The 26198-nt window shown below is 46.2% G+C and overlaps 1 protein-coding gene across 1 annotated transcript in view; it reads right to left on the bottom strand.

The window, feature by feature from the left end:
* LOC141074128 (uncharacterized) overlaps positions 1-26198 on the bottom strand; it is a 59907-nt gene that overhangs the window by 14801 nt on the left and 18908 nt on the right. The window contains exons 2-3 of the mRNA XM_073561658.1: positions 13265-13489; positions 10918-11019 (exon numbers count right to left, since the gene is read on the bottom strand). Coding sequence (XP_073417759.1) covers positions 10918-11019; positions 13265-13489 — 327 coding nt within the window. The remainder of the gene's footprint in view (positions 1-10917; positions 11020-13264; positions 13490-26198) is intronic.

Here is a 26198-nt window from a genome sequence, read left to right as displayed (position 1 = left end):
ATGGAAAGAGGGAGGCATATCTAAAGAAGAATATAATGCTGTCTGCAGAACCTGCAGGGCACAAATCAGATTAGCTAAAGCTGAAAATGAATTGAGGCTTGCAAGAGATGTCAAAAGCAATAATAAAGGATTTTGGGGATATGTCAAAAGTAAAAGAAAAGTCAAAGATGTTATAGGATTTTTACAGGATGAAAATGATGAAATGGTAAGACAGGATGTTGAGAAGGCTGAACTTTTAAATTCCTATTTTGCATCTGTTTTCTCTCAGAAAGGAAATGTAACATCAACTGTTATTCACTGTCCTATTAAGGGAATAGAAGAATCCAGGATATCTATAAACAGAAAGATAGTGAGGAAACACTTAGCTAGCCTAAATGAATTCAAGTCTCCAGGTCCAGATGAATTACACCCCAGAGTACTGAAGGAGATAGCAGAAGAAATTTTTGAACCCCTCTCTATAATCTTTGAAAATTCTTGGAGAACAGGAGAAGTGCCAGAAGACTGGAGAAGAGCAAATGTTGTTCCTATCTTCAAAAAGGGGAAGAAGGTGGACCCAGGTAACTATAGGCCGGTGAGTCTGACTTCTATACCAGGAAAGATCTTTGAACAAATTATTAAACAACATGTATGTCAATACCTGGATAAGAATGAAGTGATTAAACAGAGTCAGCATGGGTTTGTAACTAATAAGTCATGTCAGACTAACTTAATTTCCTTCTATGACGGTATCACTGATTGGGTGGATCAAGGAAATGCTGTAGATATAGTATATCTTGACTTCAGCAAAGCATTTGACAAAGTCTCTCATACAATCCTTATTGAAAAAATGACTAAGTATGGAATGGACAAGGCAACTGTTAGGTGGATTCATAACTGGCTTAGTGATCGGACCCAAAGAGTGGTCGTAAATGGCTGCACATCCAGTTGGAAGAATGTCTCAAGTGGGGTACCACAGGGCTCTGTCCTGGGCCCTGTATTGTTCAACATCTTTATCAACGATTTAGATGAAGGAATTGAGGGTAAACTGATTAAATTTGCTGATGACACAAAGCTAGGAGGGATAGCTAATACTAGAGAAGAGAGAGAGAGGATTCAAAAAGATTTAAATAAACTGGAGAAGTGGGCAGCAACTAACAGAATGGTTTTTAACAGGGAGAAATGCAAAGTACTACATCTGGGCAATAAAAATGGAAAAAACATATATAGAATGGGAGGAATAGGGCTAAGTGACAGCACATGTGAAAAAGACTTGGGTATACTAATAGATCACAGACTGAATATGAGTCAACAGTGTGATGCAGCAGCAAAAAAGGCAAATGCAATTCTAGGATGTATTAACAGAAGCATACAGTCTAGATCACGTGAAGTCATTATTTCCCTCTACTCCTCTTTGGTCAGACCTCATCTGGAATATTGTGTCCAGTTTTGGGCACCACATTTTAAAAAAGACATCAACAAACTGGAGCAAGTTCAGAAAAGAGCGACCAGAATGGTGACCGGTCTGCAAACCCTGTCTTATGAGGAAAGGTTGCAGGATTTGGGAATGTTTAGTTTGCAAAAGAGAAGACTGAGAGGAGACTTAATAGCTGTCTACAAATATCTAAAGGGCTGTCACATTGTAGAAGGATCAACTTTATTCTCATTTGCACAAGGAAAGACTAGAAGCAATGGGATGAAACTGAATGGGAGGAGACACAGATTAGATATTAGAAAAAACTTTTTGACAGTTAGAGTGATCAATGAGTGGAACAGGCTGCCACGAGAAGTGGTGAGTTCTCCTTCAATGGAAGTCTTCAAACAGAGGCTGGACAGACATCTGACTGGGATGATTTAGCGAATCCTGCTTTGAGCAGGGGGTTGGACCAGATGGCCCAGGAGGTCCCTTCCAACTCTACGATTCTATGATTCTATGATTCTATGATTCTAGAAAGAAAATGAGGGAAAGACAGAACAGAGAATGAAAGAACAGAGAAAGAAAGAAAAAGAGAGAAAGAAATAAAGAAAGATTCTACAAAGATACTATAGCAGCCCAGCTCCCATTGTAGTGCCCACCTGAGCCTCCCGGTGCAGGACCTATCATGATCCGCTCACATGGCCAGCATCCCCGATTCCAAGGCGATCCTGCTGTCTGCGCTGTCGGAGGAGGACACGGTGATGGATCTGAAGCATTCCTGGTTCCGTCACAATCGCCTCAAGAAATTATCTCATTTCCGGTCAGCTTCCAGCACATCACTTCAGGTGGAACATCATGTGTGTGTTTTAAAATGCTCCTCGGGGCTCCGCCGTGTACTCCTGTGTCCGTGGGAAAAGCCCGCTTTGTATGCTTTGTACACACTTGGCTCCGCTCCATACATCCCGTACACATATGGCTCCACTCCATACACACACGGCTCCTCTCCGTACACCTCGTACACACGTGGCTCCGCTCTGTACACCTTGTACACACGCGGCTCCGCTCCGTACACCTCGTACACACTGCTCCGCTCCATACACCTCGTACACGCGCGGCTCCTCTCCGTACACCTCGTACACACGGCTCCGCTCCGTACACCTCATACACACACAGCTCTGCTACATCCACACTGTAAATCCTGACCCCACACATATTTACCTCAACCAGCACCATAACAACAGCAAAGCAGAGTCTTACAGACGGTAGAGGCAAGGCTGAGCGCACAGGACCTGTGATGAGGTCACAGGAGGGGCGGAGTCAGGGGTGACATGATCGGGGGTCTGGACAAAGGCTCCTGATCATGTGACCCCCTGACTCCTCCCCTCCTGTGACCTCATCACAGGTCCTGCGAACAGAGCGAGCAGGCAAGCGAGTGCGACACTGTGAGTGGCTGCGGGGGCGGGGAGTCTCATGCTAAGGCGAGGATGGGGGTGCATGGGAGGGGCGTGGCGGCTTATCTCCCTGCAGTGCGGGAGGAACTTGGAAACTATCACCGCCGTGCTGCAGAGGGCCGGCGGCAGGAGCAACAGTGGCCGCAGCAGCTGGCAAGCGGCCAGATGATCGGTCGCTGCCGCCCGCGGCCCACGTGACAGCGGCCCAGCGGGAAAATGCCCGGTTGGTTATATTGCCAATCCGGGCCTGGGGGTGGTCCACCTGGTCCGCTCGTCCAGGGGAGGTTCGTTGCCGTGGTCCAGTGGGTTCACCTTCAGGGTTCCTAACACCACCACAGTGATCATGGTGGGAGTGTTGGCTAGCATGCCTGGAAACATAGTTAGTTTGGCAAATATAGGCACCAGATTGTGTTAGTGCCCATCAGTCTCTGCTCTTGGAGCAAACTGTATCTGAAAGAGATTACAGCTGTGGAAAAGTGTACATGACGCCATCTTGAACATTTCTTAGGTGGATTACCTACAAGGTGGGAGTAAAGGGAGATTTAGAGTTTTTTTCTGTTGAATTTGTGAACTGTTGTGCTGCACCACCTATTGGTCATCCTTGATCATCCTTGAAATCCATTTGTTTACTCCTGTATCCTAGATAAACTTTTCAGCCACCATATTAGGCGGGGGTACTGTTAGGCAAATTATAGCAATGTAGTGACTACACCTGAGTCAACTGAGTGGTGCAGAACAGTCATCCTAGTCAGTATTGACTGGGTGTATGTGAATCTATTTGGGGTCTTTCTCTTGTTGTGGGAAAAGTGTTTATCCAAGTTCATTAGCAAAAAAATATTATTTTAGCAAGCTTGGTGTTTGGCCATCTTCTTTTGTTAATGGTTTCACTGGGGACCCATCCCATTACACGTTCTGCACTCTACAACCCCCCATACACTTTACATAGCTCTCGGCCGAACAATGGTTGGGTTGATCATTGAGCTGGCATCCGTCTCACCCAACTCTCTCATATGCAGAGAGAAGCTCGTGTCTTCTCTATGAGACAGCTAATCTCAAAAATCTCTAGAGAACAAAAGAATCAGAAGCCAGAAATTGGACATGCTGGTTCCTTATCTCTCTAGAATCGGGATCCAGGCAGGTTTGGCTGAGGTTTCTTACTAGTCAACTCTTTGAGCAGTAATCAAGTTATGGCTCATATGCGACTTACATACTTTGGGGCATGTACCAACTAGAATCTCTTCCATTAGAAGTCTTTGTGGAGTCTCAAACTTGGCAATAAGCCATAGGCTGCACTGTTGTGTAGAAGAGTTTTCTGCCTAAAGATCTAAATAGTATTCTTCTTTAAGGCTCATTCAGGTGAGCGTGTTTTTGCTACTTGTACTGTCCATGAGCATGATAGAATACACGCAGAAAACACAATGACCATTGTAGCTATGGTTAGCGTGAAAAAAATGTAGCTGTCATGGGTTTACCGTGACAGAGAGGAACCGGAAGACTGCAGCGTCTGATTTCTCCTACTCCTGCCCTGAGTAGAAGCACTTCATTTTCTTATTAAATTAAGTAAATTTCTTCAGGCAGTGCAGGGGTTAATGTGCTCTGTTGAGAGCTTTGGAGCTAAGGCTCTCAGCTGAGCACTGTTAGCCACTCATATGCGCTAGATAAACTGGGTCCTGGCTAGCACTCATCATCAGAGCTGGCTTATGCTGCATGGCTAGAAGGATAGGTGTTGGTGGTTATTTGAGTAGTCGATTGGTGGATTTATCTGTGGCAGTTGTTTGGTTTTGAGTGTGTAATACTTCCCTTTCTTCTCCTACTTTTCTTTAACCCCATCCTCTACTCCCCGGTGTTTACCTCTGTTATATGTGATTGTATATTTGTATGTTTGGTATTTTCCATTACTCCTGTTCGTGTTACCTTATTAGTCTGATTGGTGTACTCCTGTGGGTGATAATAATAATCTTTATTTAATAATCTTTATTTTTATATAGCGCTAACATATTCCGCAGCGCTTTACAGTTTGCACAAATTTTCATCACTGTTCCTGATGGAGCTCACAATCTAAATTCCCTATCAGTATGTCTTTGGAGTGTGGGAGGAAACCGGAGAACCCAGAGGAAACCCACGCAAACACGGGGAGAACATACAAACTCCTTGCAGATGTTGTCCTTGGTGGGATTCGAACCCAGGACCCGCTAACCACTGAGCCACCGTGCTGCCCTAGAGAGGACGATGGAAGGGTGATGGAAGGGTACAGATTGAGGGCGAATTCAGTAGCTAAGGCAAGGTAAGTGAACACTGCATGTTTACCTTCAGAAGCAACACGGGGAACAGGGCGAGCTAGGGAGCCCCCTAGCATTAGGGTCAGGGAAGGAGCCCCTGGTCCAGGGTCACCCAACAACAGAATCGTGACAGCAGCATGCACTATTCAGGTCCAGTTTGTATTTTCAGGACAACTCACACAGAGAAGAGACCAACATTTCATTGCAGTGAGTAAAGAGGCTGAAAGTAGTGAAAAATTACACTAGAGAGTAATGATTCTCCATTAATACAGTTAAAGCAATAAGAGCTTTTTTTATTTTATCTTTCCAATTCCTGAAATAACCATTTTAGAATTGATATCCTATTCTTAGCATACCAACCAATTGAATATTTATGGCTGAGACTAGTGTTAGGCTTCTCTTTTAAAAGTCTGGAAAACCCTTTTAACATTTTATTCAAGAAAAATTGAGAAAATGAGACTTGATGATTTATTGCCCTGCATTAGCTGGAATCCACTCATTCATCCTCTAGGGAGGAGATATCTGCCTCTCTGCATGAAGAAGCATTTCAATGCATCACAAAGAAAGCCTAGTGAGTGTTTTAAGGACTCGATGACTGATGTTGCTGGTCCCATCAATCAACTCATCATCAGAGGCCTGATCTGTTCAAGGATCTGTTGAAGATGTCATATGAAGAAGTGAGAAAAAATGGGTGTGTGCCTATTGTATGTCATTTTAGGTATGTGTGGCACCCCAGGAGTACGGTTGCCACAGTGGCCTTACCTCCCTCCAGGGGGGAGTGATGTCATGCCTGGAAGCAAAGAAGGAATCCCTTTATGAGGTAGTTCCAGCATACAACACAGTTTCTGCTCCAGGCTAGCAGGGGAGAGCTCTAAACCCGACTTCAGAGGAGCTGCTGTCTGGTCAGAAGCAGGAAGTTAGTAAGTAGTTAGAGCCTGAACAGGGAAGAGAGAGGACATGCGGAGCGAAGCTGGGAACAGGAGCCATAGAGGAGCTCCGAGGCTGTGTGGGTACTAAAGGTCCCGCAGAAGAATCCGGACACAGGAGGCTGCAGATCCTCTGTCCCCAACTGAGACTCGACGACATAGCAGCACGTGTGAGCCGGAGGCGCCATAGAGGAGCGATTCCTGAAGTAGGCTACAGCTGCCTGTCATGCGAGTGGAGTTCTACCTAAGTAGCAGCGAGAGAGTCCACAGCAGCAAGTACCTCAGAGAATAGCGCTAGAGAGGAGGCTTCACAACCCACCTGAATAAGGAGATTCCCAAATTGCTTTCAGACTGACCGTCTCCAGAACCATCTGTAATCTGAGCCCTGGACTGTACCTACACAGCTCAGTAAAAGATAAAGGAAACTTCACTCTGTTGTGTCCTCTAGTTATTCCTGCTTCACCTAACCAACTCTGCTACATCTATCATCTGCAAACATATCATCTTCACTACCACCACTGCCCTGGGACAAAGCTCTGCCTGTGGAGAGCTATACCAACTCTGCTGCATCACCATCAGTCCCAGAGGATCTGCCCTACAGCGCTGGCCACCTCTGATCAAACACCACAGGTGGCGTCACAAACACTTTATTATAAACTTATTTTTACAAACTCTTTATTCCCTTGTAAATATTCCTTTAATTGGACACCCAGGGCCACGGACCGGGTCACCGCCGCTGTGACACTGCCCTTTTAAGAATCGGCCCGGTACCGAGTACCCCACGGCCCTGGTGGTCGCTCCATATGTATCTTCCTCTACAAGCAATGGGTCTAGGGACAATGGTGGTTTAGAGAGTGCTTACAGCTTTGTTCTTGGCACCTATAGTGACACTGTGTAACTTGTAGATTGTGAGCCCTCGCGGGCAGGGTCCTCTCTCCTCTGGTACCAGTTGTGACTTGTATTGTTTAAGATTATTATACTTGTTTTTATTATGTATACCCCTCCTCACATGTAAAGTGCCATGGAATAAATGGTGCTATAATAATAGCCTATGCATGGTGCCCCCTTTTCCTATCAAGCAGGGACGTTGGCTTACTAACTGCCCCAACCTCGACATTGTTTCCCAGTGTGTCCCTCCTGCTGCTCCCTGCCTTATGTCTGTGTGCACAGCAGCCAAAAGCTGGGAGGCATCTTATATAAAAGACTCCCTCTCCCTTAGGGAGTTGCCAAGCAACATAGTGAATCATTAGTTAGTAAGATGTACTATTAGTGAGTTGTGAGGTCACCTGGTCCTGGTGTGACCAGAGCCTAAACGCTATCCCCTGGTCTTGTAGTGGCCAGTCATATGTCCGTAGTCCCCTGGTCCCTCTGTGGTCAGTCCCGTTTCCTCATCTCCTGGTACCAGAGTGTCCAGTGCCTGAACCTTGCCCCCTGGTCCCGGAGTGGCCAGGCCTGAACCTTGTCCCCTGGTCCCGGAGTGGCCAGTACCTGAACCTTGTCCCCTGGTCCCAGAGCTGCCAGTCCTGTTTCGAAAGTCCTCGTGTGGCCAGTGCATGAACACTATTCCCGGTCCATCAGTGGTCTAAGCCCTGATGTCTGGAGAATCTGAAACTAGCGCTCCTATAATGGAACCCGTCCTGTCTGATCCGCCTTGGTACTATGGGGATGCAAAGCAGTGCCATGGGTTCCTGTAGCAGCGCATGCGGCAATGTTTTCAGCCAGAAATTTGCTCAGATTGGGTCAAGGTGGGATTCCTGATGTTCTATCTAGCAGAAGATGCCCTGGCATGGCTCACTCCCCTATGGGAGAAAGGGACTCCTATCACCACGGACCTGCATGCCTTCTTGGAGGCATTCCGAATGGTCTTCAATGAGCCGAACGCAGAATCTCCTGAAAAATTTCCCTATTCAGCTTACAGGAGCAGCCCAGATGGGTGGCGAGTGTGAGGAAACCATCAGCATGTCTGGCCCTGTCTTTTCAAAGACCACCCGCTCACCAGCCTGTTGAGGCCGCTATCCGTGAAGGTTGGCCGTGTTTGACAGGATAAGCAGAAGCTGGAACTCAGTGAAGAGATAGGATTGAGGTATCTCTGCGGTTGTGTGGAACATTCTGATGGTCTTTGTCCAGTGAAGCTTAAACTCCAAAACCATGGGTCAGTAGGGATGGTTGCCCTTGGCAGAAGTATTACCTCTCAGCAGATGACTGTGACTGTATCCATGGCAAGTGGAGGCTCCAGTTCGGCGGAGAGTTTCCAAAGTCCCCTGGTCCCAGTGCAGCTAGTGCATGAACCCTGATCCTGAATTCTAGACCGGCATGCCTGAATTAAACCCTAAAGTAGTGTCAGCGTACCTGACCCTTGGGGTCAGCAGCTGCAGTACCTGGTTCTACCAAGGAGTAGTACCTGGGGGCTACCTGCCACACAAGCCTGACCTCACCACTAGAGGCTCCAATGAACAACAAGATAGCTGCTTAGTTATGCCCCTTCCTGGGTAGGCCAGATCTTCTGGCACCGTCGGCCAACAAATCTACGTGCACCACAGCTGGGCGTAACAGGTGGTTCTTCAGGTTCCTTTTGAAGATTTCCATGTAGGCGAGAGACTGACATGTTGGGATAGAGAATTCCAGAGTAGATGGGACCTACAGGAGAAATCTATTATTCTGGGAACAGGAAATGAGAGGGGAGTAGAGAAGGAGATTTTGTGAGGATCAGAGGTTGCGTGCAGGTAAGTACCGGGAGACGAGGTCACAGATGTATGAAGGAGACAGGTTGTCCACGGTAGGTCCACGTCGAATTTTGGGGGATCACAATTAGAATCTTTAGATGTATTAGTATCAGTAGACCAGGGAAATCTAACAACAGAAGTGTTCCGGAAGCCTTTATTCGCAAATTCCCTCTTACATTATAATAGTGCCCATCCGGCACGTTAAAAAATCTTTACCAATTTAGCCAATTTCTGAGGTTAAAGAGAATTAATAGCAATCTTCAGATCTCTATAAAAGATTTATGGATAGAGGATACCTGAGATCTCTGCTAGATGCAGCTCTTGATAAAGCAAATCCCTCCCCCTCTCCTTCCGTTTCACCTCACACTAGTTGGACCAACGCGATTAAACCAAGTTCTACATGTTAGAAATAAGGGCAGGAGATATATTTTCAGTTTTACCTACGGCCCTATGGATAGACAAATTAGAGCAATGATCAATAAACATTGACACATGCTAGAAAAAGAAGAAGGGATTGCGGAAATTGTGTCATGGGACCTTTGATTTCTAACAGGCGAATGACTAATCTTAAAGATATATAAGTACAGAACAATATAAAAACGAAATCAAGCAATTGGTTAGAGGATAGCATCCCGGAGGGGAATTTTAAATCTGGACACTGTTCATTTTGCCCATATCATTTGACATCTAAGGAGCTCAATATAGGAGGGGTAAAACATAAGGTTCGTGATTTTACTTTGTGTTCCACACCTGTCACACGGTTTATGTCATTTTCTGCCCTTGCAGATTTCTCTATATTGGTAAAACTATCCGACCTCTATTTGTTCACATCAGAGAGCACTTTAATTCCATACAGTGAGGGAAAGGTGCTCTCAGATTAATTAAACATGTCAATGATTATCATGATGGGAATCCTGTGATCTAAAGCTTTGCGGGGATTGAACGGGTCAAATTACCGGTCCATGGAGAGGATCACCACAGGCTATTAGGAGAGAAGCTGAATGGATCCTGCGCACACGAGAGCAGGGTTCAGTGGGTTTTAATGATAAAATCGATATGTCTGCTTTTCTATGATCCGATAATGTCTGTTCACCTATTTTTATATCTGCACACAAAGTGTTTTTTTAACTATTTGTATTTTTGTGTGGTTGTAAGTCTAAGGTGTAGTGGGTGGATTGTAGTCTCCTTTGATTCTGGATGACTTCTGGAGTGGGGTGGCTCTGCAACTTTTACCGGTATATGAGCCCCGTCACTTCTTTTTCACCCAGGAACCCGTAGAAGCGCATACCTGCGTGAAACGGCCGTCGACCTGACGTTCTGTCCACATCATCCTCTCCTGCCTCTGCTGTTTCATGTGACTCCAGAATAAAGGATTTTTTTTTAAAGGGACGGTAAGTGATAACCATCTTTCTGATTACGCATCCAACTCTTGGTCATTGTGATCTTCTTGACACGTGAGCGCCAAAGTAATCCCGGAGCAGGTATATCTCAACGCCAAAAATAACCCCTGTGCATTACGGACTATTAACGCACGGCTGTGCCGGTCTTATTCCTCTTTGCAAGTGGATGGCTTTGTATGGTTAGGCTTCTGAAGTAGAGTTTCTGGGCAATGGGGAACCAGTGAAGGGATTGACAGAGAAGAGGTGCTGGGGAATAGTGGGGGGACAGGTGTATTAGTCAGGCAGCAGAGTTTAGGATAGATGGAGGGGTGCGAGAGTGTTAGAAGGGAGATGCGGAGGGCATGCACTAGTATTTTTGCAGACTTTTGATTAAGGAATGTGTGGATCTTGGAAATATTTTTGAGTTGAAGTCGGCAGGAAGTGGAAAGGGCGTCGATAAGTGGTGTGAAGGAAAGAGCAGAGTCTAGGGATACCCGAAGGCATTGAGCTTGCGGGACTAGGGACAGTAAGCAACCATTGACTTTGATGGATCGGTCTGTTGGGGGGGTTGAGTGAGATGGGGGAAAGGTTGCCAATTCTGATTTGTCCATGTTAAGTTTTAGAAATCTAACATAGAAGAAGAATGAGATAGCGGACAGACATTGTGGGATTCTGGATAGGAAGTAGGTGATATCGGGTCCGGAGAGGTAGATCTGTGTGTTACCAGCAATACAATGGACATGAATGCTGTACCCATAACACTTACCCAAAGGCAGTTCACCAGTGATGAAGTCACATAATAGTCCATAATAATACTCAGGACAAATACATTTAATACCGTCATAGGTTCCTCCATTCATACATACAGCTAAATGGGAGAAAAAGAGAAAACATTCAGCTGAGATAATTTATAAAAAATAAAAACTAGATGGATTCCAAAATTTGATTACATTTCATAGATCTATAGATAAAACCTGTGTCATGGTTTTCATCATTAGGCGACACAAAAGGGCACATTAGGCAGCTCCACGGCATTACTGTAGACAAGCCTCTGTATTCTATGTGACTAATGGAGAAATTTACCCTTAACAGCACACCATGTGGTCAGGAGTGGTATTGCATTAAATTACAGGAATATTTTCAGATATTAGTTAATATACTGTACGCCTGCATGAATATTGCAAAAATAAAATTTATTACATTACCACTGTGTGCAGTTGACATTTGTTCAGCTGGGATCCCAACAAAATGGCTAGAAAATGGCCTCTTTCTAACGTGGACTTTTTTTTACAGTAAATTTTTTTCAGCCCCTTAAAGCCCTGAATAGAGAGAAAGTCATTATCTCCTCAGCAACCTTACATTTAGTGCACTTGCCCAGCTGGGGCTCAGGAGCTCCTGCTGCAATGGCTGAGATTAGAGATAGCTCAGATCCCAGCTGCTTAACCACCTAGATGTTGATGTCAGCACTGCATCACGGCATCTAAGCGGTTATACAGAAGGAAGCTGTTCCCTCAATCTCCCTGGGAGCTGATTGGTTCTGTAAGGATGCAGCTGGACAAGTCCTAGATGGCGTGTATGTGTCACCGAGGTGCCTAGCCTCAGTGGTGTGAAACCCGAGAGCTGGCTCAAGCACGGATTGTGTTTAGAGGCTTTTAATAGGCCCAGAACTGGGTCCAGGTTTTAGGAATGAACAGTACAGCTGGGTGGGACTGGCCGTTACCATACCTCCAGTTCCAGTGGAATGGCTTATTTATCACAGCTCAGCTGCATCATTCAGGGTCTGTGTGTGAGAGCAGTTAAGGACTCCAATGGTTGCTAATCTTAGCTAGAGACTGAAGGTGTGGACTGTAACCTGAATGGTGGAGCCCGTATTTGCTGCTGCATGAACTCTTATTTATTTTAGGTTATACCTTTGTGCTTGCATTCTTCACCAATTCTCCCCAGGTTTACAAAGTCAATGCGGTCGTGTCCAAATAGGTGAAGTTTATTGCAGCCAAAAATTTCAGCGGAATCATAACAAAACAGCTCCCAGCTGTTTTCTGGGCACGAAGGTATAGCATAAAAATAAACAGTTCATGCACGAGCAAATACAGGCTCACTGACTCCAGTTAAAGTCCATACTCTCAATTTGTGGCAGAGACTAATACCATTAGAGTCTTCCCCTCCTGCCACACACAGACCCTGAAGAGGAAGTTAAATTGCCTTGAACAGGCCATTACAAGGCCTGCAACTGGAGGTATGGGAGCTACCTGCCTTAAATAGGTTTTTCCAATGCCTGGAACTGGAAGTATAGGAACAGCCAGTCCCATCCAGCTCTAGCGGCCACTCCTACAACCGGGACCCAAAATCCAGGCCCATTAAAAACCTCTTAGAACTATTTGTGTTGGAACCTGCTCTCCGGGCTCCACATCACTGAGGCTAGGCATCTCGGTGACACATTCCATCCAGGATTCGCAACTTTTCAGCTCGTATGGCAGCCAGAAACATAAAAATGCCCCAACCCCCTTTATAGCATTAGATGCTGGTCTACTTACCCTATGGAACTAATGCAACCCAAAATTAAAAACTAGCATATTCTTTATCCCATATAATGAATTGCATAATAAAAAGTAAAACAATACCAGAATTGTTTTCTTTTAATCATCCTTGTCCCAACCCCCTCCCAAAAGCGGTACATATACCAAAATGATAACAATAACAAATACAGCTTGTCCCACAAAATAAAAACATAAAGGTACGTCAATGGCTAAATAAAAAAGTAATGGCTCTTAAAATCCGGAAACACCAAAAAAAACAAGTAATTTCATAAAAATTGATGTAATTGTGGAAAAAGAGGTAGAATAAAAGAAAAACCCATATGAACTTGTTAATGAAGAATTGAAGATAACGTGTCAATTATACCAAGTAGTTAACACAGTAAAGCAAAAAACAATATGATGGAGAATTAACAGATTCTGATTTTTTGCCCTAGATTACAGCAGATTGCTGGGGTCTTCATCTTCTCCTTCACATGGTCACAGATTATATTCCGCTGCAGTTTCTAATACGTCCACAAGGGGCAGCAATAATTTAATAGCGTTCGGTTACATGGAGAAAAATCCAGTGATACTTACTTGTCTTACTCATGGTGGTTGTACTGGGGACACTTGATGTGGTTGTGCTTGTGGTGGAGGCGTCAGTGATGGAGGAATGCCTTGTAGGTGTTGGTGTAGGGGTAGTATCGCTGCTGGTTGTGGTTTCTGTTATTTTTTGTATGGTGCTAAGAAACGTAGTGATGTCATCATAAGCTGTCCCGACAATAGGTAAAGTCATCACGGTGGTTGTTTCTTGGAAGGATACTGAAATAAAGATAAAAGTTAGCAAATCACATCCAGGAATCAGGAAATCCAAGACAAACAGCATGGCTACCGGTCCTAGTAGATGCAGGAGTAAGTCAGAGCTCCAACTTCCTTATACAGTGGGGAAGAAGGTATTTAGTCAGCCACCAAATGTACAAGTTCTACCACTTCAACACATGAGAGAGGCCTGTAATTGACATCATAGGTAGACCACGACTATGAGAGTCAAAGTGAGAAAACAAACCCAGAAAATCACCTTGTCGGATTTGGCAGGATTTATTTTTCAAATTATGGTGAAAATAAGCATTTGGTCACCTAAAAACATGCAAGATTTCTGCCTGTCACAGACCTGTAACTTCTTCTCTACGAGGCTCCTCTGTCCTCCACTCATCACCTGTAGTAATTGCACCTGTTTGAACTTGTTATCAGTATAAAACACACCTGTCCACAACCTCAAACAGTCACACTCCAAACTCCACTATGGTGAAGGCCAAAGAGCTGTCGAGTGACACCAGAAGCAAAATTGTAGCCCTGCACCAGGCTGGGAAGACTGAATCTGAATAAGCAAGCAGCTGGGTGTGATGAAATCAACTGTGGGAGCAATAATAAGAAAATGGAAGACATACAAAACCACTGATAATCTCCCTCGATCTGGGGCTCCAAGCAAGATCTCACACCATGGGTTCAAAATAATCACAAGAACGGTGAGCAAAAATCCCAGAACCACACGAGGGACCTAGTGAATGACCTGCATAGAGCTTGGACCATTGTAACAAAGGCTACCATCAGTTACACACTACGCCGCCAGGGACTCAGTTCCTCCAGTTCCAGACGTGTCCCCCTGCTTAGCCATTACATGTCCGGGCCCGTCTGAAGTTTGCTAGAGAGCATTTGGATTATCCAGAAGAGTATTGGGAGAATGTCATATGGTCTCATGAAACAAAGTAGAACTGTTTGGTAGAAACAAAACTCATCGTGTTTGGAGGAGACAGAATGCTGAGTTGCATCCAAAGAACACCATACCTACTGTGAAGCATGGGGGTGGAAACATCATGCTTTGGGGCTGTTTCTCTGCAAAGGGACCAGGACGACTAATCCGTGTACATGAAAGAATGAATGGGGCCATGTATCGTGAGATTTTAAGTGCAAACCTTCTTCCATCAGCCAGGGCATTGAAGATGAAACGTGGCTGGGTCTTTCAGCATGATAATGATCCCAAGCACACCGCCAGGGTAATGAAGGAGTGGCTTCGTAAGAAGCATATGAAGGTCCTGGAGTGGCCTAGCCAGTCTCCAGATCTTAACGTCATAGGAAACCTTTGGAGGGATTGGAAAGTCCATGTTTCTCAGCGACAGGCCCTAAATATCACTGCTCTCTAAAGGAGATCTGCATGGAGGAATTGGCCAACATACCACCAACAGTGTGTGCCAACCTTGTGAAGAAGAGAAAAAAAAAGTGATCCAGCTTGAGACAGAGGAGGCTGCAACTTTACAAAGCTTTATTGGACAACTTAAAAATATGTTAGTTCTTTAAAAATGTCTCCATAGCAAACACCGAGCACACCAGTGAGGAGGATCAACGCATTTCAACTAAAGAGTCTTAGTCATGATCTAAGACTCTTTAGTTGAAATGCGTTGATCCTCCTCACTGGTGTGCTCGGTGTTTGCTATGGAGACATTTTTAAAGAACTAACATATTTTTAAGTTGTCCAATAAAGCTTTGTAAAGTTGCAGCCGCCTCTGTCTCAAGCTGGATCACTTTTTTTTCCTCTCTTGTTCCTAATTGATGTGGATGCTCAGCACAATATATGTTACTTCCTTTGAGGATAAACTCCCCACGTATGTCATTTTGTCATTCACAAAGTACCTCCAATCTATCCTACCAAAATCATTTGCATTTTTTAACCAAACTGCAGTCAAGGGAAAGTGGTGCTAGAGTTGATTTTTTCCCCTTGAATTGCAGAAGCTTTGCATATAGTCTTAATTGGAATTATTTGTTTTGTGCAATAGCAAATGAGTGATATATAAAAATTAACTTTTAATCTGTCTCTTTAAAATATATTCAAGACCACCATGGAATGGAACACTTCTAGGCTTAAAATGCCCCCAAAAAGCAGTGCAGAAGCAAACTATGCAGCCACTTAGACATAGTTTTTAGGGTAATTCATGTTTCTTCCCTTAACGGGTATCATTACTGACCCTTTTTTTATAATAATAATAATAATAATAATAATAATAATCTTTATTTATATAGCACCAACATATTCCACAGCGCTTTACAGTTTAACAGTTTCAAAACACAAGTCATAAGTAGCAACATTAACAATACAATAATCAAAGCAAAATAAGACGACCCTGCTCGTGAGAGCTTACAAACTACAATGAGGTGGGGGAGATACAAAGTACAGGTGTGTATTTACAATGGTAGTCCAGCCATCTTGAGAGAGTTAGGGATGGATGGAGATAGTGAATTAGCTACACACACACTTACGCATAAAATGACTTTGATTAGGGAACGTCATAGGCTGCTCTGAGCAAATGTATTTTGAGGGAGCGCCTAAAACTATGCAAATTGTGGATAGTCCTAATTTCTTGGAGTAGAGCATTCCAGAGGATTGGCGCAGCGTAGGAGAAGTCTTGGAGTCGGGAGTGGGAGGTACAGATTATTGCAGAGGTTAGTCGAAAGTGGTTTGCAGAGCGCAGCAGTCGGTTAGGCTGATAGACAGAAATGAGGGAGGAGATATAGTGGGGTGCTGCACTGTGGAGAGCTTTGTGGGTGAGAACAAGTACTTTGAATTGGATCATATAATGAATGGGCAGCTAATGTAAGGACTGTCAAAGAGAGGACGCATCCGACTACTGATTAGCCAGATGGATGACCCTGTCTGCTGCATTAAGTATGGACTGGAGAGGGGAAAGTCGAGTTGCGGGGAGGCCAATTAATAGAGTGTTGCGGGGGTGGATCAATGCGACAGTGAGGGTTTTTGTTGTTTCCATGGTGAGAAAAGGCAGATTCTAGAAATGTTCTATAGGTGTAAGCAGCAAGAGTGGGCAAGAAATTGTATATGGGATGTGAAGGAGAGATTGGTGTCAAACATAACACCCAGACAGCGCGCCTGCTGCCGAGGTGTTATTATGGTGCCACCCACGAAGAGGGAAATGTCAGATTTAGGGAGGTTAGTAGATGGCAGTAGCAGAAGAAGTTCAGTTTTGGAAAGGTTGAGTTTCAGATAGAGAGCGGACATGATGTTGGAGACTGCGGACAGTCACTGGCATTCTGTAGTACAGCGGGGGTAAGGTCAGGGGATGACGTGTATAGTTGTGTGTCATCAGCATAAAGATGGTACTGAAAGCCAAATCTGCTGATGATCTGTCCAATTGGGGTCGTGTAGAGAGAGAAGAGAAAGGGGCCAAGGACTAAGCCCTGAGGTACCCCGACAGCGAGAGGAAGAGGAGATGACGCAGAGCCAGCAAACAAAACACTGAAGGAGCGGTCAGAAAGATAGGAAGAGAACGAGGAGAGAGCGATGTCCTTAATGAGACGGTGGTCAACAGTGTAGAAAGCTGCAGAAAGGTCGAGAAGAATGAGCAGAGAGTGGTCACCGTTACATTTTGCTGTCAGAAGGTCATTGGTAGCTTTGAGGAGTGCAGTTTCAGTTGAATGTAGGGGCAGAAGCCAGACTGTGAAGGGTCTAGGAAGGAGTGAGTGGAGAAGTAATGGGTAAGGCGGGAGTAGACTAGGAGCTCCAAAAGTTTAGAGATGAAGAGGAGATTGGAGACTGGTCTGTAGTTGTTTGTGCAGGATGGGTCGAGAGCTGGTTTCTTTAATAATGGAGTAACGATAGAGTGTTTGAAGGAGGATGGGAAAATGCCCGAGGAGAGGGAGAGATTAAAGATTGTAGTTAGGTGAGTTGTGACGACTGGAGAGAGAGACTGGAGGAGATGTGAGGGAATGGGGTCGGTAGTGCATGTAGTCGGACGAGAAGAAGAGAGGAGTCTGGAGACTTCCTCTTCTGTGATGGGATCAAATGTGGAAAGCGAGCACTTGGTGGTTGGGAGCAGATTTCCTGACGGATATTACCTATTTTCTCTATAAAGTGGGAGATTAGGTCATCAGCACAAATGTCTGTGATAGGGGCTTGTGCTTTTGGCCTGAGGAGGGAGTGAAAGGTGTCAAAAAGTTTCTTGGGGTTGTTGGCTAGTGAGGAGATTAGGGTGGTATAGTAGGTCTGTTTGGTGAGGTGAAGGGCAGAGTTATAGGTTCTTAACATAAATTTGAAGTGGATGAAGTCTTCTGGTGTGCGGGTTTTCCTCCATAAGCGTTCAGCACTCCTAGAGCATCGCTGGAGAAGTCGAGTTTGTGATGTGAGCCAGGGCTGTTTTACTCTGTGTTTGGAGGTTCTGAGGGTGAGGGGCGCTACTTGGTCAAGGGTGCTTCTAAGAGTGTTGTTGTAGTGATGAGCAGCCGGATCAGGACAGGAAAAAGAGGAGATTCTGGACAGGGATGACTGTAGGGAGTCTGAGAGTGTCTGAGGGTTAATGGCTCGTAGATTTCTAAATGTGTGGTAGGTAGGAGTGTGCTGTTGTGGGCGAGGATTTGTGAGCGTGGAGAGAATGTTATGGTCAGAGGGGGGAAGCGGTGAGTTATTTAGGTAGGAGATTGATCAGAGCTGGACAAAGACCAGGTCAAGGGTGTTACCGTCCTTGTGTGTCTCAGAGGTTGCGCTGTGAGAGGCCTAGAGAAGTGGCTAGTGATAGAAGCTGGGATGCAGATGTGGAAGTGGGGTTGTCAATGGGGATGTTGAAGTCTTCCAGGATAAGGTTTGGTAGTTCTGAGGACATGAAGTGCGGCAGCCAGGCAGAGAAGTGGTCAAGGAACTGGGTGGGTATGTCTGGGGGCCGATATATGACCACTACTCTGAGGGAGAGGGGATGGAAGAGCTTGATGGTGTGGACCTCAAAAGAAGGGAATGAGAGTGATGGAACTGGGGGATGACCTGGAAAGTGCATTGTGGGCACAGGAGTATGCCGACTCCACCACCAGGTCTGTTTGTGGGTCTCGGGGAATGGGAGAATTGTAGGCCACCATGGGAAATGGTAGCAGGGGAGACAGTGTCAGAATCCTGGATCCAGGTTTCAGTGAGGGCCAACAGATTCAGAGAGTTGTTCAGAAAGTAATTGTGCAGGAAAGAAAGCGTGTTACATACAGACTGTGGATTCCAGAGGGCACAATGGAAGGAAGGAGATGAGGGAGTGCGAGAAATATTAATAAGATTATTATGGTTTTGATATGAGGTAGGGTAGGGGTTGAGGTTGGGGGATGGTGGACCAGGGTTGGAGGAGATGTCCCCTGAAATCAGTAGGAGTAGGAAGATAAAGAGCAAGTAGTTATTGCAATTGTAAGAAGATTTTTGTGTGATGCGTTTGGGCAAGATGGGCTGAGGTTTTTCAGGAAGGTGAGAAGTGCAAGAGAGCTGTACATGGGAGAGGAAAGTATAGAGGGGCTGATGTGTATGAGTTGTGATGGAGGGGGATGGGGCGGTGAATGTGGATGGCAAAGGAGCACAGGAGGATAGAAATAAAGCACATGGCTAAAAGGGAGTACAAATTGTGGGCTACCTGACTCCTGCCCTGATTAACTGCCATGGAATAACTGCCTTTTGCTTGATGCTTAACTAATGTGATGCCTTGCTGAATGCGTGCTGCCCCCATACATGCGTGCCCCCTTAGAATGATTCTAAATTTATAGGCCCCAATACAGGGTCATGAGAGATGGATTGTGGCAGCTGTTTTGGGATAATTTGGCAGCTGGAGCCAGCACACCAGGGGGGTAGATAAACAGAGACATTGGGCCTGGCTACATCTATATGCTATAGCACCTTCCATCAGATAACATCTAGACTGACCACCCCCCATGGATATATGACAGTGAGTACTGAGAACAATGCAACAGATGAATTATATCAATTATTCAGTAAGCACAGTTCATTAAAATATATTGCAGGTCATATGTAGCAGAAAAGACAGCCAGTAAAGGTGGGGATTTTTACCATTAGGATATGTTGCAGCAGAAAAGACAGCCAGTTTTTGCAAACTGTGCACTCTGCTAGTGGTGCGTTGATGGTGTGGGGGGCAGCTGTCACTGCTCCGTAAATCGATGCAATCTGTGCCTTGCCTGACCACCAACACTTATGACAGTTATATATCCCCCCATTAGAAGGTGAGCGTTATAATACCATTTTAAAAGAATCGGAACATTCTGACCATGACTGTAGTTTCTAGGGGTTATATAATCCTGTCCTACAGGTACCCCTGGTGTGGGTCCAATGCTCAGCCTGTCAGGTCCAGGATAAGTTGTCGGTGCGCTATCTGCTCTTGACACGTTTCCTCCGATATAGGAAACTACATGACACAGCAGTGACAAGGTGCCACAGAGGGGATGGTGAGCCCTCTCATTACATGTGACTCTCATGATGAATCTATATTAGAGGAAATGCGTCGAGAGCAGATGGTGTGGCGCCACAGAGGTACTACACCTCCTCCTGAGGTGTAGTATCCCACTCTCCAGGTAAGCTGGGGACACCTGACCAGACTCCAGCACCTGCACCCAGCACGGAAACCTTAGAACAGCAGGGCACCCTCTATGACCCCAGCTTGGTTCATGAAGGGTGCGGGGAAGTGGGTGGAGTTCAGTTTGCATTAGAGAAGGAGGGAAAACTGATAGGAAGTTAGGAACAGTTCCCCACAGGGGGAAGTAGTGAGAGGACGTTTATGTAGCAGCCTCCTGTAAGATGGAGCTGCTCGGAAGGAAAGGAGAGTGAAACAGAAGGATCAGTTCTCTAGAAGAAAGATAGGAAAGGACGGAACGTGAGGAGGAGAGAACTGGGGACTGGGGCTAGAGCAGAGCCCTTCCCTAAGTTTAAGCGCCAAAGGTCAGGCACCAGTATCCAAGGCTGTGTGAATTCTAATGGTTCTACAGCAGAAACCGGAGGAATAGAAGTTGTGACCACTTTATTCCCACCTAAGACTCGACATGGCAGCAACGTGCGTGAGCCGGGACATGATTGTAAGGAGTCCCCGAAGTAGGATACAGCTGCCTGTCATGCAAGTGGAGTTCTAAGTAACAGCAAGAAAGAAGAGCTTGAGTGTAATTCAAAACTACAAGTACTTCAGATTAGCGCTAGTAAGGAGATGTTCAGAAAATGCACATGGAAGGGAGTGCTGGAAGGGTGTACTCCATCTGCCTGGGAGTTGGCTGAGCCCCTCACCTGGAGAACATGGCACTGAAGCGGGCACCTGTGTATGTCAGAAACGTGAGTGTCACGTAGTGACTTGCCCTGTGTGACGCGACCAGCCGATTGGTCGGTAACTAAAACAACACGACAAATAAGGGGACACCGGGAACACAATTACAATGGTGGGCCCTATAATAGGGAACGGGGACACCTCCTGCACTCCCTGAGGCTGTGTCCCTGAACACTCCTCACATTCCCTATACAGGTTCTTTCAACCTGTCGCCAACCAGGATACCTCAGTCCCTCACTAGCCCTGCACCTATCCCTTACTAGGGAACTGGCTAATGTGGACACATCCCACCACTGTACTAATATAACACCAGGGAAAATAATCAACGGGAAAACAAACAACTTAGCTTTCTCTGTTGCCAATGCTCCTGAGGCAGCAGAGTACGGCACCCGGACGCAGCTTCAGCTGAAACCCAAGGCTCTCAGATGAGCTGCAAAGCACTGCTCCAAATAGCGCCTCTCTCCTCCAAGGTTAGTTAGGAAATGACCAGTATCACCAACAGTGATCCAGAGCACCTGACACCCTTTTATAGGAAGGAGAGGGGATGGTAACACCTGCTGGCTAATTTAAACGTGTAGTAACCCCAGCGGCCACCGGGGGCAAAACCCATTAGCAGAGCAACTGAGGTTGCAATAACATCGGTGGCCACCGGGAGAGAAAACTAACATTAAGCCAGAGGCTTGAAAGAAAAAAAAGGTTATATATGAGCCCGGAATTGCCACATATCCAAACATGGATCGTGACAGTACCCCCCCTTCAATGAGGGGCCTCTCGACCCTCAACACCGCACCTCACCGGAAAACCACCTACAGTGAGGATGCCCAGATCCACCAGAGTTCACTTCAGCAACCACCTGACTCTCAGGTTTATGCAAAACATGGGCAGATGGAAATGGCAATGTATGCTCCAGAGGCACCACAAATCTCCAGACCGCCTACCTGGGGAACAAGTTGTGTATGGGCATATTTTGGGGTAACTCCAGCTGGTAAGTCCCCGGGCCGAGGATGGCCGACACCCGATACGGCCCGATCACCCGAGAACTCCAGACCCCAGCAACACACTTCCACTGGATGTTTTTGGTGGCCACCCATACATACTCGTTCACACACAGGTCCGGATCTGAACGTTTATTGCCACACACACGTTTGCCAAAAGACGGTGAACTCTTTACAGGACTGACAGCAGAGGCATCCCCCTGTGTCACCACACTTACACCCCCGCAATTCACAGAGAGAACCACCACCCTCCTCCGACCCCTCCTCCCACGAGGACTCCGCCTCTCAGGGTTGGCCAATGGCGAGGGTTGAGACTTGCCCCAACTCCGTGGCAGCACCTCTGCTGCCCCCACTGGAGAAGAAGGGGACGGTTGAAGAAAGTCGGCAGAGACAGTAGCCCCCAGGCAGCAGCCCTCACACGACTGACCCCAGCCGACTACTTCCCTATACCACCAATCAATTACCGGGTTGTGTTTTTTCAACCAAGGGAGGCCTAAAACGATAGGTGCTGGCATTCCCCCCAAGAAGTAGCATGACAGGGACTCTTCATGATGAGTCCCTATACGCAGATGCATGTTATCCACGACTTGGGTCAACCTCCCTTGGCTCAGTGGGGCAGAGTCAATGGCCTGGACGCTTAGGGGATTGGCTAGCGTCCTACACCTCAGGCCATGAGTCTGGACAAAGTGGGCGTCCACCGAATTGACTCCTGCTCCACTGTCTATAATCACCAATATGCCCTCAAGTACCCCGCCAAACACCACTTCAGCTGATAAAGTATTCTGAGAGGACAAAATGGAGGAAATATACACTCCCTGGTCGTCTCCCTCCACACAACCAGAGGAACGCGGCTTCTTAGCTGGTACAGATGATTTGGCGCGTGCTGGGCAGGCTTTGAGGACATGATCAGTCTGCCCGCAGTAAAAACATGCCCCCACCACTCCACGAACCGTAGGTGACATGTTTGGAAACTAGCTCCTCCTACTTGCATGGGTTCGTCCGAAGGTTTGGCACGCCCTGGGCAGGCTCCTATAAAATGGCCAGTCTGCCCACAGGAAAAACATGCCCTCACACCATGGCAAACCGCAGGCAACCCCTTTTTAGCATCAACTACTCCGAGCTGCGTGGGTTCCTCCGTCCGCACTGGTGTGTCCTCCTCCCTAGCCAGGACTATTGGAGACACATATGGTGTATGTCTCTCCCTGAGGCGTCTATCCACCCTGATGGCAAGAGACATGGCGGCCTCCAGTGACCTGGGGGTGGCGTATTGCACCAGGGTATCCTGCAACTTTGGAGACAGACCCTGCACAAAATGACTCCTAAGTGCAGCGTCATTCCACTGTGTGTCAGTGACCCACCTCCTAAACTCTGAGCAGTATTCCTCAGCAGGCCAACCCCCCTGCTTGATCTTACGGAGTCGGGTTTCCGCCAGGGAGACGCCATCAGGATCACCATACACCAGCGCCAATGCCGCAAAAAACTCATCCACTGATCGTAGGAATGGTGAATCGACTGGCAGGGAGAAGGCCCAGGATAGGGGATCACCCTTAGGAAGGGACATAATGATTCCCATCCGTTGTTCCTCACTCCCCGATGAACGAGGACAGAGCCTGAAGTATAACTTGCAGGCCTCCTGAAAAACCAAGAATTTATCTCTCCATCCAGAAAACCTGTCAGGGAGAGATATCTTGGGTTCTGGTTGAGCCTGCAGCTGAACCAAAGCCCCAAACCACACCAACTGCTGCAGCTGCTGCACCACCTCACCACACAGCACCCTAAGTTCATCGATGAGGGGTTGAAGCAGCAGGGCAGAGACCTGTATTTGGGTCATGGCTCACCAGAAAAAACGGGTAGGTTGGTGATAATGTCACGTAGTGACTAGCCCTGTGTGACGTGACCAGTCGATCGGTCGGTAACTAAAACAACAAGACAAGGGGACACCGGGAACACAATTACAACGATGGGCCCTATAATAGGGAACGGGGATGTGGACACCTCCTGCACTCCCTGAGGCTGTGTCCCTGAACACACCTTACGTTCCCAATACACGTTCTTTCAACCTATCAACGACCAGGATACCTCAGTTCCTCAATAGCCCTGCACCTATCCCTTACTATGGAACTGGCTAGTGCGGAAACTGGTCCCACCACTGTACTAGTACAACACCAGGGAAAATAATGAACAGGGGAAAACAAACAACTTAACTTTCTCTGTTGCCAATGCTCCTGAGGCAGCAGAGTACGGCACCCGGACGCAGCTTCAGCTGAAACCCAAGGCTCTCAGATGAGCTGCAAAGCACTGCTCCAAATAGCTCCTCTCTCCTCCAAGGTTAGTTAGGAAATGACCAGTATCACCAACAGTGATCCAGAGCACCTGACACTCTTTTATAGGAAGGAGAGGGGATGGTAACACCTGCTGGCTAATTTAAACATGTTGTAACCCCAGCAGCCAAAACCCATTTGCAGAGCAACTAAGGTTGCAATAACATCGGTGGCCACAGGGTGCAAAAATTAACATTAAGCCAGAGGCTTGAAAGAAAAAAAAGGTTATATATGAGCCCGGATCTGCCACAGATCCAAACATGGATCGTGACAGTGAGTAATGCTTTGGAACTGCAGTCAGCTGTGTCTCTGCCTTCTTCCTGCGTCCGCTTCTCAGCACTGCTACATCTCTGTGCTTGAACACTGCACCATCTACCTCAACATCTATTCTCATCTTCCCTGGGACTACAGCTCTGCCTGTGGTGAGCTATTACACCTCTGCTGCACCAAACCATCTGTCCCAGAGGATCTGCACTGCAGCGTTGGTCCCTTTCTGACCGGATACCACAGGTGGCGTCACAAACCTATCTCCACATAAACTTTATTCAGCATCCATCTTCCTATTTTAGGCTACTTTCACACTTGCGCCTTTTTGCACAGCGTATCGAGTGCACATGAAACACATGTCAAAAGTGCATGAAAATGCTTGTAAACGCTGCGTTTTTTTTGTAGCATTATTGTGCGCATTACGACAAAAAATCGCAGCGCTTTTTCATGCGTTTGCATTTTTTATGCACAATGGTGTCACTTCACAGGAGAAAAAATCCTTGAAAAATTCTTGCAACACACTCCACCAATGGGACAACAGTGGGCGTGTCTTTTGGAAATTCCTTATATAGACTCTGTTTACAGCTGAATTCTTCACATTTGCTTGCATTTGCCTTGTGAAACATGGATGTGCGCTGGAAGAGTTTTTACGGTTGTGGCCAAAAGTATTGACACCCCTGCAATTCTGTCAGTTAATACTCAGTTTCTTCCTGAAAATGATTGCAAACACAAATTCTTTGGTATTATTATCTTCATTTAATTTGTCTTAAATGAAAAAAACACAAAAAGAATTGTCCTAAAGCGAAATTGGATATAATTCCACACCAAACATAAAAAAGAGGGTGGACAAAAGTATTGGCACTGTTCGAAAAATCATGTGATGCTTCTCTAATTTGTGTAATTAACAGCACCTGTAACTTACCTGTGGCACCTAACAGGTGTTGGCAATAACTAAATCACACTTGCAGCCAGTTGACATGGATTAAAGTTGACTCAACCTCTGTCCTGTGTCCTTGTGTGTACCACATTGAGCATGGAGAAAAGAAAGAAGACCAAAGAACTGTCTGAGGACTTGAGAAACCAAATTGTGAGGAAGCATGAGCAGTCTCAAGGCTACAAGTCCATCTCCAAAGACCTGAATGTTCCTGTGTCTACCGTGCGCAGTGTCATCAAGAAGTGTAAAGCCCATGGCACTGTGGCTAACCTCCCTAGATGTGGACGGAAAAGAAAAATTGACAAGAGATTTCAACGCAAGATTGTGCGGATGTTGGATAAAGAACCTCGACTAACATCCAAACAAGTTCAAGCTGCCCTGCAGTCCGAGGGTACAACAGTGTCAACCCGTACTATCCGTCGGCGTCTGAATGAAAAGGGACTGTATGGTAGGAGACCCAGGAAGACACCACTTCTTACCCCGAGACATAAAAAAGCCAGGCTGGAGTTTGCCATAACTTACCTGAAAAAGCCTAAAACGTTTTGGAAGAATGTTCTCTGGTCAGATGAGACAAAAGTAGAGCTTTTTGGGCAAAGGTATCAACATAGAGTTTACAGGAGAAAAAAAGAGGCATTCAAAGAAAAGAACATGGTCCCTACAGTCAAACATGGCGGAGGTTCCCTGATGTTTTGGGGTTGCTTTGCTGCCTCTGGCACTGGACTGCTTGACCGTGTGCATGGCATTATGAAGTCTGAAGACTACCAACAAATTTTGCAGCATAATGTAGGGCCCAGTGTGAGAAAGCTGGGTCTCCCTCAGAGGTCATGGGTCTTCCAGCAGGACAATGACCCAAAACACACTTCAAAAAGCACTAGAAAATGGTTTGAG

Source organism: Dendrobates tinctorius, unplaced genomic scaffold, assembly GCF_039654945.1.
Source record: "Dendrobates tinctorius isolate UK_male_01 unplaced genomic scaffold, ASM3965494v1 ptg000324l, whole genome shotgun sequence".
Taxonomy (NCBI): Eukaryota; Metazoa; Chordata; class Amphibia; order Anura; family Dendrobatidae; genus Dendrobates; species Dendrobates tinctorius.
This window is presented reverse-complemented; position numbering and strand designations above follow the sequence as displayed.